The following is a 16,438-nucleotide window of genomic DNA, read 5'->3' as shown; positions in this document are numbered from 1 at the left end:
TTGAACTGATGTGGAATTCTATTAGTAGTTTATTTACCCTCTAAATTCTAGGAATTTACCCCAAGGGATAAATTTACCCCAGTTTAAAAAACGTGTTTAACTAAATAATGAAATATGATACAATTATATTCAATTTTGTTAAGGTTATGTCAAATACAACTGCATGCAATGATGTTCATAAAGAGAAGAGAACAAAAGAGTTTACTAAGATGTCACCAGCAAGACTGGTTTGTTGCAGTTTTGCCAAGTTGTTAGCTTTTAAAATGCAGCACATTTTGCTGTATATCGATGTAATGTCCACATATTCTTTTGTATCTATTAGAAGTTTAACTTAATAATAATTAAACATAAATGGCTTGTCTGTCTGCTAGGTGTAGGGAAAAAGCTCATTTTCTTCCATTTAAATGTAAACATGTTTTAACTGTTAGCTTGTTTTAGCAACTGTTGTTTTGTCGCTATATCCTGTCTTTTTCTTTAAACTATTTCTAAATCATTACTACTGTAATCGAAAAGAGAAATAAAAGTTAATATTATATTATTATTACTACATCCGTAGCATGTTTTAGCTCATCTTTTGGGGGGGGGGGGGTTTTTATGGATGATCAGAAATTGAGAACATTTTTGACCTTGTTTTAAGTAAATTTTTTCACAGAAAAGGATGCAGCTCATAAAAGAAAAACAGAACATCTCTGAAAACACTCATGTGCAAGTAAAAGCCAACCAAAAGTCTTACCAGAATCTGAAACAACAAAAACTAGAACAAATTTCTCTAAGTTCACCTCACAATAAAGACTCTAATCAAACGTCCAAAATAAACGAAACTCATGTTCATAGGGGCGAAAAAAGTGATATAAAAAATAACCAGCCTACTACAAGTGCAACCTCTAAAGAAGCAAGTACAACTTACACACAGAAACAGATCAAAAAGTTAAAGAAGGCAATAAAAAGCTTTTTCACTGACCTGGATGCAAATCAGTTTAATGTGGAAGAATTAACTGTAAAAGGTAAGGAAAATCATAGCAAAACTAGTAATGAAAGCATTTCCCCATTATATTAGACTAGTGTTGGGGTAATTTATAGGCTAACTCTGGTCTAAATTTCAACTATCCTGGCATGTCTCCATACAGGACCGATCAGGTAGAATGGACTAGTGTCTGTGATGGATAAAATTTGGTGTTTGTTTTTACCAACGAGTACATTACAAATCACACCTTTGCAAACTAGGGTTCTTAATGTTAAGTGTCAACAAGAATGTACTAATATACCAAAAACAAAACAATCACTTGTAATTTAGACAGGAAGTTTACCAATTATTTGCACAAGCCTTATACAGTACATGACATTGAAATATTTGAAATTTTACAGAACTGCGGCAAAATTTTGAATTTGGAAATGGGATCACGCTAAATAAAGATGGGCGGAAATATTTTACTGATGTTGGTGCAAAGTATCTCTCTTTCTTGTTGCAAAATGAACAAAAGAATGAAGGAAACAATATGCAGGAAAATCGTGACCACAATAGAAATAAAAGAAAATCATCTGAAGCGTATGTTTTTATATTCCTTATAGTTACTGATCAAAGTGTTTTTTCCCTTAATCATGCTTTACCTTTAGCTTATGCCTTATTTTATATTAAAGTTAATAAATAGCACTTAATATCCTCTCGTGGCAGGCAGAGCTATAACAATAGAGGTGGTTTTTCTTAAACCTCATGCTTGCATAGGAGTTATCACATGTTTTTTTGGGTGTTCTTCAGGATACAAGCAACAGTAGTGACAAAATCTTCGCAAACAAAATTCTTTGGTTGCGATCTTAGTGTTCTAACTGCCAGTCATGGGACAAAGTGGTGTATGCTTAGATTCGCCACTGTCAAAAATCACTTAAAAAAATGATGCGTACACGTACAATGTACATGGCACTGACCTCTGCTGTTCTGTAAATAGCTAAATGTACCATAACACCCTACTTAGCGGCAATTGCTCCAACCCAGTGGTCACTAATGGGTTGTCCAAATTAACAGCCACACATAACAAATAAATAAAATAATCACCCACAAAGTAACATACTTGGTAACTCGTAAGCTGGCACGAGGTGTATGAAACACAGCCCCCTTGTTTAACGACTGTCGTTTCCCAGCCACGCAAGGTTAAAGTTTTTCATTCAAGAAATTTCATTCATGCACACATACATCATATCATTCTACTTTTTTAAAACAGGTCTACATCCCACAGTGGAAGTTACGAATCTCCTGCTAAGGTGAAACGTGTAGGACAAACCTCATCTAATATACACAATGTACAATGCCCCATCTGTCTATGTAAGTATATGTTTCTATATTAAAAAACGATAAAAAAAAAACAAATGAAAAAAAAAACCAAATGCAAAGTTGATATTGTGTTCAGTGGCGCAGCCAGGGGGGGGTTCAGGGGTTGTGACCCCCCTTTTTAAACCACCCCAAAAAAATTGTTTTTTAAAAAAAATTTTGTAATTTTTTTTATTAAAACCCCCTCCCCCTTTTTTTTCTGGCTGCGCCACTGATTGTGTTGCTTATTGTGTGTTTAACTATAGCTATACCTTGTTTGCATTGGGTGTTGGCTACATTTTTCTCAAGCACATTTTACATTATTCAAAACCTTAAAAAATAGGTCATTTTTTATGTTATACTAGCAATGTTTCTATCTGAATGTAAAAAAAAGTGTAAACAATATTTCCTTTTGTATTTCGACAGTCATGAGTATTTTTTGTGGATTTTTTTTATTTTTTATGTATGGCTGATAATTTGGATAACCCATTAGTGACCACTGGGTTGGAGCAATTGCCGTTAAGTGTTTTGCCCAAGGACACATACGCCCACAATGGTAGCAATGACGATCCTTAAATCCATTACCTCTGGGTTCCAGGCAGGCGTGCTAGCCAACTGTGCTACGGCACCCACAAAACAATATTTTTCAGCCATGTTTTCTGGTTCTGAGATAGAGAACCATGCCGCACTTTGTGGGAGTGTTGACACGAATGACATCCAAGTACTTGCACATACAACCCCCACAAGCAACACAGTTGTTGATTGTTCAGACAACTCGAGTTTAAGTAAACAAGAACAAGAGAATTGGATCAAATATAGCCAGTATGTTATGTTTGAAAATGCAATTTGTAAAAAATGGAATGTTTTAGTATGTTTCTGCTTACCAAATACCGATGTAGCTTTTAGGATGATTGCTTTTGTTAAGGGGTTTTACAGCCGGCCACATTATAGCAGCACTGTCATTTATAACACAAATTGATAGCAGTTATATCAGTTGGGCAATAATTTCTAATTACTTTTGCTGGCTAAAAACAAAAACTTTGAGTGATAAATTTCTCTGTCATACACAATTGTAAAGCGTCTTCAAGAGTAAGAATATATAGAACACATATATATATTTTATATGGTAGAAAATGAGGCCCATTTAGGTATATCCGAATGTGTAATTTAATTGTATAAAATCACTGACTTTTGCTATTTTAGAAAACCCAAACCCTATCAGAAAAGATTAAACTGTTCAGAATATGAAAACACTCTCCTTGCCCGGTGCCCAACATGTGGACAAAAGTACAAGTATGTTAATATTGTGGTATCATTATGTAATCACTTTTGCGATGCATTTGCCATTTTAAACTTACCATTTGGATATCTTTAACATCGCAGGTTAATTTATTTGCAATTAAATTGGTGTCGCAGAAATCTGGTGCCCATTAGATATTTTATAATTTTTAAGATTTAGACGTATGATCAGAAACCACAGCCAGAAATGAGCATCAAAACCTGCATTTCCACATTAAATAAAAAAATCCAAAAACATGTATATAGGTATTCAAGTTATCTTCGTTCTTAACCAGATTTTTAATAAAAATGTTTCGTGTTTTGCATTCACAGTAGCTTATGGGAACCAGATTTCCGTGACACCAACATGCCTTTAGAATTAGAACTAAAATATTTATTGAGTTATTAGACTGATGTTTCATTAAGCACTGGATAAGTCTTTTGTATGTATAGGGCTTCTGAGATTGAAATACACAGTGATGAATGTGCAGAGAAAGTATTCAGCGGCTACACACGTATGGGGCTTCATCTTGTAAAAACTAAGAAGGTATTTGGCTAGCTTTTTTCTAATTGCTGTCGCTAAAAAATATTTTTACAGGAAGGAAAAAAACCGAAGACTGCACAACTTTTAACTGGTCCCATAATGATAGATTAAGTCTCCATGCTGTACCCCATTTTTAGTATATGACTTTTTTATTTTTTGATAATATCACTTTGTTTAAATTCATTAATGCATTAAAAGTGTAATGAATTATGCGAGTTACAGCAATACATGGGCCAATGAATTTTATCAAATTTATCAGTATTAGAAAATAAGAAACTTTAATAGGGTTTTTACTTTTAATATTTTTGGAATTGACAGTAGTCATTTTGCACCTATGCCAAAAATAGTATGCTGAGAACAGTCAATAAGCATATTATTGATATGATTTTAACATAAAATACTTCAAAATCGAGAATTCCCTTCTAAGGTATTTAAACTAGAACAGCATGATAAATATTGCACATAAAACAAATCAGATGAAAATCAGTCTAAAAAATATAAAAATTATACTGTGGGGTAAGATGGGACACCTTTAACACATATTAATACCCTTATCAGATTTTACAAACTTTTAACAAGGGTCTATGGAAGTCGTAGGAATACGTTTTTTCAATTTTTTGAATGTTTTTTATTTACTACAAATAATGTGATAGTAAGATAGAATGTAAAGGTGTCCCATCTTCCCCCACCCTACTGCATTTTATGAGTTTAATTTGCTCCTTAAAATCTCATTCTTCCGACATTCTTCTTGAAAGCTTTGGATTGTCTTCACATATTCCCGATGTTTCTCCACCAGCTCCGTGTACCGATCGTGGAGCACGTTTCGTTTCATTTTTTCTTCTTGCCGTTTCTTCTCGACCTGTAAGGGTTGCTGGTGTTATGTTTTTGAACCAGAGTTGAGACTTTAGAGTTTAAAAAAGCATAATGTTGGTTTACACCATATAGTGTTGTTCCACTATCTAGTTGACATTTAAAAACTAGACTTAGACTCTTAGTTAGTTTTGGTATATTGTTAGTTGAGCTTATCGAGTTAATAACGTGGTTATGAATTATGATGCGGTCACGTGATAAGATACATAGATATCAAATATTTCGTGATATATGATAGCATGAATACTACACACCAGTACCGCAATAAACATGCCCAACAGTTTTGAGAACCAGAGATGGGTTGAGAGTTAAAAAACCCTTATTGTTTACCTACATGGGTGCTGGAGTCAGGCATGGCCAAAGTTGTTGGAGGGGTGGCAAAACCAATTTATATTAAAAACATTTTTAATTTAGATAAATTGATCGATTTTTAGCACTATTTATTTATGGAGGTGCGAATTTTGCTGAGACACATGCGACTCAGCAATGGAAGTATCAAGCTTCAAACTTTACCATTACCAGAAAGTGTGGGGTACCTTCCCACATGATATGGGTTAAAGCGGTGGCCTTGGTGCGCAAGGGTAAATTGGTTAAATTCATGATCATCACAACTTTAAAAGAAGTGTTTTTTTATATATTTAAGCAACATAACTGCCTTATACACAATTTTTTACCTTTATTTTATTCCCTTTTACTCCTTCAACGATTTTTTCAAACTGCTTTAAATATTGCTGCATGTTGTCTGGTGACTGTTTGGCTGCTGAGAAATTGTCGTAAATCGAGTCCAACAAGTCAACTTCTTTCTCCAGATACCTCCGCGAGTCTTCCAGTGTGTTGTACATTGTATAGAATTGCTTTGTCTCTTTGTGAGTCAGGGATATCTAGAAGAATAAAACTTAAAAATGAAGGTTGTTGGGAAAATGGAGGTTGATACTAAATGCAGAGTTCTAAATACAAAACAATACAAAATTTCAAATGAAATTTTATATAATCATAGAAATCCTACAATCTTTTCTAGATATCAATGTATGATAAATATTGTAAATAAAAAACAAAGAGAAAATGACAATTTGTGAATTTAGTCTTTAATTATCTCACTTGCCTATATATTATAATTTAAAAAAACTGTAAAGGACAATATTCAAGCACCTATTATATTTACTGTAAAACAATTTGATTTAGGTAAACCAAATATGTTTTGAGATCTTGCATACCATTGGTTGAAATAAAAATCACAGATACAGCAAAAATAATATATAAATACAGTAAAAATATTTAATTCCTAAACTTACTTGATCATAAAGCTCCACAAATCTTTTCTGATACTGAGTCAGTTCGGCCCTTGTCGGAACCTCATCAATCTTCCTTGCTAGTGTGGCAGCCAACCGGTTTTTGGAAGCCAGAAGCAATCTCATCTTGGCCAGTTTATTCTGGTCCCCTTTTAACTGCATCATAACGACAGATTCATTTTCATCATCCACTGATGCTACTTCTTCGGACCTGGCTTGCAAATGTTTAATTTCTTCTTTCATATTCATGGCCTCCTCTTTACAATGCGCTTTAAACATCGCCTCTTGCCTTTTCAGTTGCTCATTCATCATCACCAGACTCCTAAGCATTTCTACAGTAGCTTCATCTGCATTCTTTTCCAAATGTTTTACCTCCTCTATTTTTTCATCAATAATTGCTTTAGTATCTAACTGCAGCATCCAGTTTCTTTTGCACCTCTTCTTCTTTCTGTTTTATTTCTTGAAATTCTCTTTTGACCAACTTCATTTCGTCTTGCTTCACTTTAAGTTGGGATTCAAGTGCCTCCATCTTGGTTTTATGTAAATCCCTCGGTGTGACAGTTTTGACAGCCAAAGTTTTTCTCATTTCTTTATTTTTTTGCTTAAACATATTCGAAACCTCGTGTATTTCACTAGACTGCATCTCAACAATGGACCCAATAATTCTGGTTGCAAGTTTTCCCTCAATTTCCTTTCCACTCATTGCGGACATATCTCCCATGAGATCTTGAAGAGTCTTCTCTTGCGCAATTTGGATCATCTCTTCTTCATCCTCTTGTAATTCTTCGCTCTTCCCCTCACCGGACTTAACTTTAGTAAAAGCAGAATGGAGGACTTGATTCAAATCTTCTTCTTCCTCTTCTCCATCTTCTTTCGATTTCTTTCTCCGATTTGAACTTCGGCTAAAATTTGTTAACCTTCTCTGCCCATATTCCAGTAATGTAGCAGATGTTATTGCTTCTTCTGTAACTAGTGCACTTTTATCTTTTATTTTGTATTTCCTAACAGGCCGATACACATTCCTCAGTGTTCGAACTGCATCTAGCATTTGATCCTTTTTCTCTTCAAGCACAAGATCTTCTGGTGTCTTGTAATGCTTCTGAAACTGTGAGATACTATAAGATCGAATATGATCGCCTGATTCTTCTCTTGTCTCAATAACTTTCTTCACAAGCCATTGGATCACCGGGAAAATACTTTTAAAATCCTGTCCTTGAATCTGATGTGGCTCAATCTGATACGGGCAGTTCATCTTTGGTAAAACACTAACAATTTTTTCAGTCAGGGAAATTTTCTGCCCAATTGTTGAGTTCTCCTGGAATAGCAAATCTACGTCTACATCAAAACTGCAATTTGAAATAGACCACGTCATTCCACCGACCACTTTATCAAATGAAGACAGTCCCTTAATTCTCGCACGAAAATAACCCGCTGCGACAAGAAGATCAACGATTTCATTCAACTTGACTTCTTGTTCTTCGTCTTCCTTTGTCTCCACTTCTCTCTCGTTGCCATCCTGATCAAAGTTGGCTCCAACTTTTGAGCTCGTTCTCGCTTTTCTGAAAACGCTTGATGTTGTGGCCATATCGAACGTTTTACATATATTTTACACAGCAATCAGCATGTAACTGAACGGTAACTAAAATATCTGTGTTATTAAAAAATGCTTGTTTTTGAAGGGGTTTGTTTATACTTTATATCAGTAGTTCAGTGACATTTTCACCTACCTTCTGCACGTACAGATATGACATCAAACAGCGCCCGGTTGCCCGGTTGTGCCAAATGCTGCATAATGGCGCCCGAATAAGTGTTACAACTGTAGGAGGACAACGTTTACATTTAACCTATGCATAATGATTAAATCACGGCCGTGATTAAATAAAAATTATAAAACACTCGTATTGCGTAACTATTCTATAGGGTGCAAATAAGTTTAAGAGACAAGTCAAACAAGAGAGCCCAACTACAATGGATGAGCACGTATTGTAAATTGTCCAAGTTTAATTAACGCGTTTACTACTGCGGTAGTGTAAGCTCGTAAAAAAACAAAAGTAAACCGGGCACTTTGTTGGACCGTGGGAATACTGCTGAATAATACTGCAACATTTTTATTTTTTTATCAAATGAGTACCCGTAAAAGAATATTTAAAAGGTAGTACCCTACACATTGACATATACCATAGCCCAAAGAGATTAAAACCAATCTCTTTTGGTTTGGTTTTAATCTCTTTGCCATAGCCTATACATACACTCTCTCTTGTGTGCTAATGTAAATATACGGCGTTTCTCCTTTATTACGATTTCGTTGATTTATAAAATTTCGAATTCTGCCCGGCGCAGTGTGGTTTGCACGCTTACCCCTATTAGTCCATTGTGTGCAAAACACTTTACCGTATTTTCTCTTGTTAGTCCTTACAATTGTTTAAATTATCGACCATACATTACAAAACAATAATCGCTTACAAAAGTTACAGATATGGTAACTCGTAAGCGGAACCTTCAGGATAAATATTTTCCAATGAATCATTTATACAATATTTTCCAATAAATCATTTATACAGCAAGTTTTTGTTATGGTTTAGCATATCTTGTCTGCCACATTTTTTTTCTTTTTCGCGGCAGACGAAGTTGCGATTTGTACATTGGTCTGAAAAGTACATCGAACAAGGAATGGACACATTTTGAACTGTACAATTTTATTTGGGGCAAACTACTAAACACAACCGCTACATGCGAGAAAATACACACTGTACATTACAGCCACGTCATTCGGTTTGAAGCACAAAAAACACAGGTGATTGCAATTTGGGTTGAATGTACAAATTAATCCAAAACGGCTTTCGAGGCGATTACCGGAAAATGAAGATAACATCGGAACACAATGTTTACTGAAGTACAAACAAAATACGATATATACTGTTAACTATTCAATGCTAAAGGAAAATGTTTCTACTATTATTATTGAAATGGGAACTGCATGGGGTCTTTATAGGGCACGAGCGAAAAATGGACACCGGTCGTACGACAGGGTGTAGAATGCTGTTTGCGGCACTGAAACTATGGGTGTTGGTGCATAAGACGGAGATTGCGCAATCGAGTGTTTTTTTTATGGAACCGATAAAAATGGGTGAATATTGTCTTAGGGATTAATCGTATCATTATTTTAAAATATCGGATTTTGATCGTTTTTTAAATTTAAAATACGCGAGTTTTTTTAAAGGTAAGTCGAAATCTTTTTTTTAGGGAGTTAAAATTGAAGACGAAATTACCAGACGTGTGAAGTTTGGACCGTTTGTGGTGGTAGCGTAAGATAAGTGGAATATCGAGTTTGGTTTGGATTCACGTCGCGACTGACTGCATGGTCAAGGTGTGGCGGCTTCGGATGGTTATGTCTTGACGTTTACGGCCGCCGTAGGATGCATAGCGGTAAAAACAAAACATTATTACCAACACTGGTGTACAACTAAAGACAGTCGATTATTTTTTTGTTTGTTTTTTTTTCGAATGGTATGTACAGCGAGAGATGGAAAACGACAATTTGCATTGGAAACGTGGAAACTAAATACGCTGGGCCAGCTTATATAGATCAGCGGACGAATGCACGAGTGACATACATCATGTCGGGAAACATACGAAGCACGCTAGTAAAAATCGGGCGTTAGTAACGGACACAACGAAAGTAACACGAGCGTATTCAACAGTGCTAAAAGCAGGAAAAGAATAAAATACTGCCTCGGGAGAACTAAGCTAAGTACGGGCCACGGGTCGGGTAAATGGGACTATGGTGACGCTTGGGGGGTCGGGTGTGTAAACGTCCACACGCTATCGAATTAACGCGTGTGTATGCGCGTGTTTCACGGCAAGACTATAGAAGTTGTAAAGTTACTTTTGCGCTACCGACTAACAGCGAAAGTGAGCGCTCACTGCACGGTGGTCCGAGTATCTGCTGTGATCACTTCTGCGCTTGAAGAATGAATGTCCGAAGGCTGTCGTTTATAAGGTAGGTAAAAAAGGGCTGGCGCTGCAATTCGCGTATATACGGTTGAGCTTCGGATATGTAGATGGGACATACACGGGTAAAAACATGCGAATGGTGACGGTGCTTGCAGTTCACTTTTGGTCGCTGGGTACTACGTCCAACAGTATAAAAAAATACAGCCTTGTACACATTGAACAACAACACTGCGGGAAAGAGCGGTTTAGGGGTGCGGCAACAGTGGGGTCGTTGCTGCAAGGGCGTTAAAATACAACGTTTCAGACACCTGAATGACAAAAGGTCGACGCTTCTTGAAGAACTAAGCAATTATCGCTATATGAGTGATGGGTGCACAGGGTTGAATGAAGATACCTTTGAATAGGTGTGTAACATAGGGTCGCTGCTGTACGGGTCTGGGCCGTGGCAGTAGCTTCTGTGTTGTGGGGAAAGGACAGAATGTGCGGAGGTCGAAGTGCTGGTGTTCCGGGACAGAAAACTGTTTGGAATTTGAGGCTACAGAAATCGGGGTGTAATTTTTTTTCGTGTTTTGTGTTGAAAGTTTTAATTTGTGGTGGGAGGCGGGTTTGTCCTTGTTCGGTTTCAGTTATGCGGGTCAATATATATACTGTTAATGCACAGGTGTGAACGCACACGACATAAATGTGCATAGACTGTTTGGCACTCGGGGAGCGAGTTCGGGGAAATGGCCCGCTTTTCACAATCGGAAGCACAGGTTGCGGGTGGGTAGGACCGCGGGATAAAATCACTGATTGTTCCTTTTCGACAAAGCGCACGGGCGAAAAAAGATACGATGCGATTGCACAACGCGCCGCGCCGCTTTTCCGGCGTTTTTAACTTTTTGTGTTATCTTTTTGGTGCGGTAGCGGCGCGGCAATACAGTACGTAACTAAGACGGTAAACACGAACAGGAAGGCGCCTATCGCGCGGGTGGCTGGGGGCGAACGTGGATCCCCGACTCCGGGATAATGAAACGTCCCGCGCATATTTTTGAGACAGCAGCGGTTCAGGGGGGGGGGTGGGTGTGCACGCATTGCGCACGAAATTCAACACCTTAAATTTAACAGTGATTCGAAATGGCAAAGATGATGCAATATCAGAAAGAACGACGATTGCTAGACAAGAACGCAATAAACTAGAAGGCAATTTGGCTCAGCTGTTTGAAATGTACGTTCGTTTGGGGATAAAACAGATAATATGGTATAGATAATCTCGTTAACAGGATGAAGACACTGGAAATTATTTCAGGGGATACGACAGTCGCAAACCGATGGCTTCAGAGCTCGCGCGGCGGAATAAATGACAATACTTCGTAAAAATGTGAATTTAACGCTAGGGGTGTCTACCCTTTTTTATTTTATGAGTGTCGGGTTGGGGGGGGTCTATAGAAACTTGGTGCAAACTGGACATTTTGGGTCAGGAAGTCTACCTCCTGGGTGAAGCATTTGATAAAGGCCTTAAACATAGGAATATGAATGGGGATTTGATCTTTTAAAAGAAACTTGCGATTGTCACGCGAACGGCTAGCATATATCGACATTTTGCGGGAGCGAACGGTTTCAATCTCGGCGAAATGCGAGATGACGCCAACTAATCGCAGATTTGTATAGTAGTAGGTAAGGGCGAAAAATCGTGGACATCAAGCGTACAAAATAGGGGACAGTGATCTCACGGCTCGCTACAATGCACCGGGTGTGGAACCTGCTGTGGCCTGTCGCCGGAAACGGCCGGATGAGCCTTTTTTTCGAGATCTACATCGTTATACAAAATAGGGGCGGGGTCAGACTGGTGTACCGTAGCGCGAGCGATACTGTATGTGTGTATGTGGTTGTGTGGCGGCCTGGGAACACAAATCGAATGCTTACAATGGGCGACAGATAAAGGCACACGTTGTTTTAATAGAGATGCTTGCTACCCAAACACGGCTGCACAGAATAGTGTATGAGATATAGAAAGTTTAGGATTAGTTGTCAGACAGCAACAGTAACGCGACAGATTAACAGCACGGGGGATTCGAAAAAAATATACGCGGGTTCACAGTTGAGTATTCACTTAATGCATTTTTTTGGGATTTTTTTTGAGATTTTAAGGCACATTTAACACAATGTTTTGGGTCGGGACCGCAGCCTTTGAAAACGGCGACTGTCGGCCCGACGGCTCCGAGACACGAAGGTACTGTTATAGGGGACAGTGCGACTGCGCGGAGCGGTTATTGCACAATATTAAGCCTAAATCAGGCGCACCGTCGCTCTGCGTTGCTTCCTTAATTGAACCTATCTAGGGAAAATGAATTATTGATCGGCGCTTCGTTGCTCTAAAGGTCGAGGCGGTTCGCAGGGGTCGGCTCAGGCCATTGCTTGGTATATATGCGGGTTTATCTACGGTTTTCAAGATTATATAACACCTTAAACAAATGTATAAAATGGGCTAAGCCAGTTCAATTGGAATTATCAAACACCTAAGGGACGGAAAGGTTCGGGAGTTATGCGGAGCGCAATTGGTGTTGTTATTTTTAACGTTTGCGCGCCGTATTATTTTATTGCCGGTACACAAATAATCTCTCGTTTCGAGGCTGAAATAGGAACAAGAATTACGCACGTGGGTTGTGCAAGCGAAGTCCGAAAACTATTTCGACAGGTAAGCGTGAAGCGGTGTAATCGGTTATGCTCCGCCGACGGCCGAGCCGTTGCGTTTCTGAGTCACACGCGAAACATGCGGCAATTGCAATTGATTTTTAACTTGCATAGCGAGTTAGAACATTCTATCAATTTTAGGAACCGTAAGGCGTTTTAGGAACGCGGAGTTTGGGAGCCGGTGCGCGAGCGAAGTCGTTGGCAGTAATTCAGCACTAACGTTGACGGATTTTTTTTTTGTTTTTATTTTTTTTGTCAGAAGTTCCATGTGTGTTTGATCATAAGGGCAACGCGTGGCGAACGCACGAGTTACTACAGCAATTCTCAATGGCGTGATTCGGATTGCACGGTTGTATACTTGTGATGTAGTTAAGCGTTGTAAAAAGTGATTGTTATGGTAAAATGCCTGAATTCTATCTCCTAACAAAAGCCCTCGACTGCTGACTATAGATGTATATAACTATACGACGTCACAGGTAAATGGAGAAAAAGCGGGGAATCAAAAATCATACAAAGTACATTCCGTTAACAAGACAGAGCTAGCACCACTGGAGATTGGTCATTATGGATAAAGGTCGCTACTCTACTGATAATACTTCATGTTTTAGCCACCACAAATGTTAACTGAATAAACGGCAGATGCCCGCTGTCGGGATACGAATACCTAGAGGTGAAGTTACAAATACAAAAAGAAGTACCCTGTTTGTTGACGAATCCATGGTGTGTGTGTGCGAGTGTTATAATAATAATCCCGTGGTGAGAAAGGCGAAGGGGTTAATGTAACACGAACTTTTACGACTATACCCTGCTCCGTAAGCCTAAAGGGGCTGGCGGGAGGGAAATACTTTCTCAAAGGTTGTTGCATATCAGCGATATAGACTTGCAACACGCAGCAAATGCACGGGCGGGAAGAAGCGAGATATACGTGGCAAGGAACACGGTGGAAACGACACGCGGATATATAGCACACGGGGAAACAATTGCTCTTTGCGCAGGTAGGCTAGGGAAAACACGAGGAACCGGTTATACAAATGGCTTGATCTATCGGTGGCTCGAAAAAGGGGCGAGCGAAACTTTTTTGCACTTTATGTTAAACGTGTAAGGTTCTCACAGCTGGAAGAGCGACGCGTTAGAAAAGGTTCTGGAATGTTTTTAAACAAAAGGAACGACGCGTTCTGGTTACGTTTGTACGCGACGGATGGACCGTGTGTAATTTTTGACACCGGAGAACCGGCTTTTGTTTAGGTAACGCGGCAGCGGAATTTTTCGACAAGTCACTGCGTGCATCCTTGTAGGCTGGCACACGCGCTTGGGAGATGTGCAAAAAGTAAGACATGGTCGCTCTGGTTTAGAAAAAATGAAGACCCTCGAAAAACAGGGGTTACATGCAACCTAGACGTTAAGCAGTGCACGGTGGTTATACATCAAAAATTGAACGGAACTGTGGTGTATAATGAGATTAAAGAAAAACTTGAATTGGCGAACTTGAGTTATTAAAGTTTAAGACTGTTTGGTGCCAGTAAAAGCGGCACGCAGGCGAGCTTCGGCGTTAAATGCCAGTCTGCCCGCCACAAGTCGGTATCAGAGTGCTACTTTGGATGAGAAACTAAACGAGAAAACACTGCAACACAGTTTGGCCTACAGCACATAAAAAGGAAAAAGGCATGAACGAAAACGAGAGATACCAGCTTTGACGTCACTTCGCGTCTGATGAACTGTGGGAAATGAGGCGCCATCTTTGTTGCTTGGCGGCTTTAGTCGGTCGAATTAACTGCAACAGCGAGGTAGCCGTATTGAGTCATTTCCTACCCGTTTAGTGTTAATTACATCGTCATACTGACGCAGTTACACTTATCTAGCGTTAACAATTTATCCTACATGCCTAACAGATGCTATAAAATAATATTTACTTACGAAATATATTCTTGAGCGTCGATTCGATTCCCGCCAACGATGTAGAGTTCATAATGGGGTCGAAGCCCGTTGGGGGAGTGATCACCCGCGGCGATGTCGAGCTAAAAAAGAAAGCGTTTCAATCGTTAATCGTTCCCTATTGTTTTGAATTGAGGTCGAGGGCGCCATAGCTTCCTCTTAACAAATCTTTTCCTATCGATTTTTGCGTAGCTGTATGAAAGCAATTGAACAACAGCTTACTTGGAGGAGTTCTTTGAACCGAACGAACCTTCTGTTGGCGAATTCTCGCCGTAACTGGATCGGGCATGCGACACAGGTCTGGATGGAGCACGGTTAAACGAGGAACCTGTCACTGTACCTGTTGATATCGAATCATATTGCTTAATTCGTATTTTAACTGTTAAGTACGCAGTCTAAAACGCACGGGTAAATAAACACCATTATATTGTTCTTTAAAGCTGGCGTTGTAAGATGCATTGTTATAAAATACAGTTCCCATTAAATTGTTAAAACAGCACCGAGAGATTTACAAGCGAATGGTAGTTTCATGCACGTTTTTCGACGCGAGTGTGACGCGTATACAGAACGTTTATAACGAAAGATTTATACCCAATGTTTTACTGCTACACGGGCTTTAAAACACTGTGAAGGGTTTTCAGGCAGAAGTGATTGCAGGAAACAAGCCTTCTGCACGAACAATCCATTTTAATGGTACTCGACAGATATAAGACTCTCTCAGGCTTCAGACTACCTACTTGTGGTGCTGGAAAACATTGAGTTGTTTGAGCTCCATGGGTCTGAGCTTATTGATGAGGTTCGGTTGCTAGTGACACTCGGGGCGTTGGAGCCGCTCCACAAGGACGAGGCGTCTGTAGTGGGTGAGAAGGGGCTCCAGGGTGAAAATTCTGTGGGGGATTCCCGGGCAGGAATCGTGGACAAGGACGCTGGGTAAAATTGTGGAGTTGGTTCATTGTGGAAAACGTTCAAAAAATTATGAACAAATATTTTATTTCCTTTTTTTTACCAACAAACTTATTTTGAAATTATATTCTACTCAATCTACTGTGTCAAAGTGGTTCTGTAGTAGATATTCATGTACCAGCAGTATGGTGTTGCTATGGCTATTTGAAATCAAATGGTTTATAACTAAATGAATGTAGTATATGTACAATGTATTACCCAGAACAAAAAGGTTACTTCAAACTAATTTACAAAGATTTCGATAGTTATTAAACAAAATAAACGTTATACATTCTATTCTACATCTGTCAGGCTCTTTTGAGCGTAACCAAGGATCTCAAGATACAGGCCAGAGGCAGAGTTAGCCTATAACTTTAAGCATTTTATACGCCATTTTTACAGAAAATTCTTACCTGGAGCTGGCCAGCTTTGATCAATTTGTGATGGTGGTGGTGTAGGCTGCTTCCATGTCACTGGTCCTCCAGTTGATGCGGAGAGGAATTTCTCTTTTCCTTGCTGGAGGAAGATCTGTTTCATTGTGTCAAGCTCACCAACTCCTATGGGAAAATACATAATAGTTTAATTAAACACAGTGTCCACTACTAGATTTATAGGCCTTTCAATTTGTGCCGCCTATAATACAGATTGCCCAGC

General features: G+C 38.9%; 3 protein-coding genes across 3 annotated transcripts; 1 reads left to right on the top strand and 2 right to left on the bottom strand.

The window, feature by feature from the left end:
* Positions 1 to 92: 92 nt before the first annotated feature.
* On the top strand, positions 93 to 4,366 carry LOC100185289. The gene is made up of 8 exons (XM_018813754.2): positions 93 to 227; positions 653 to 1,004; positions 1,366 to 1,546; positions 2,217 to 2,317; positions 2,953 to 3,124; positions 3,506 to 3,595; positions 4,034 to 4,127; positions 4,179 to 4,366. The coding sequence occupies exons 1-8, from the start codon at positions 108 to 110 to the stop codon at positions 4,233 to 4,235; spliced, it is 1,167 nt and encodes a 388-aa protein (XP_018669299.2). The 5' UTR covers positions 93 to 107; the 3' UTR covers positions 4,236 to 4,366.
* LOC100175102 (coiled-coil domain-containing protein 93-like) lies at positions 4,261 to 8,020 on the bottom strand. The gene is given in 4 exon segments (XM_009861658.3): positions 4,261 to 4,983; positions 5,669 to 5,875; positions 6,287 to 6,677; positions 6,679 to 8,020. Coding segments are annotated over 4 exon segments (1,947 nt in total). The 5' UTR covers positions 7,869 to 8,020; the 3' UTR covers positions 4,261 to 4,824.
* Positions 8,021 to 8,962: 942 nt separating this feature from the next.
* LOC100177428 (uncharacterized serine-rich protein C215.13) lies at positions 8,963 to 16,341 on the bottom strand (the record flags this gene model as incomplete). Its single annotated transcript, XM_002124163.4, is given in 5 exon segments — positions 8,963 to 14,681; positions 14,825 to 14,925; positions 15,065 to 15,182; positions 15,580 to 15,768; positions 16,198 to 16,341. Coding segments are annotated over 5 exon segments (549 nt in total). The 3' UTR covers positions 8,963 to 14,664.
* Positions 16,342 to 16,438: the final 97 nt, after the last annotated feature.

The sequence above is a fragment of the Ciona intestinalis genome, chromosome 10, assembly GCF_000224145.3.
Source record: "Ciona intestinalis chromosome 10, KH, whole genome shotgun sequence".
NCBI classification, from domain to species: Eukaryota; Metazoa; Chordata; class Ascidiacea; order Phlebobranchia; family Cionidae; genus Ciona; species Ciona intestinalis.
This window is presented reverse-complemented; position numbering and strand designations above follow the sequence as displayed.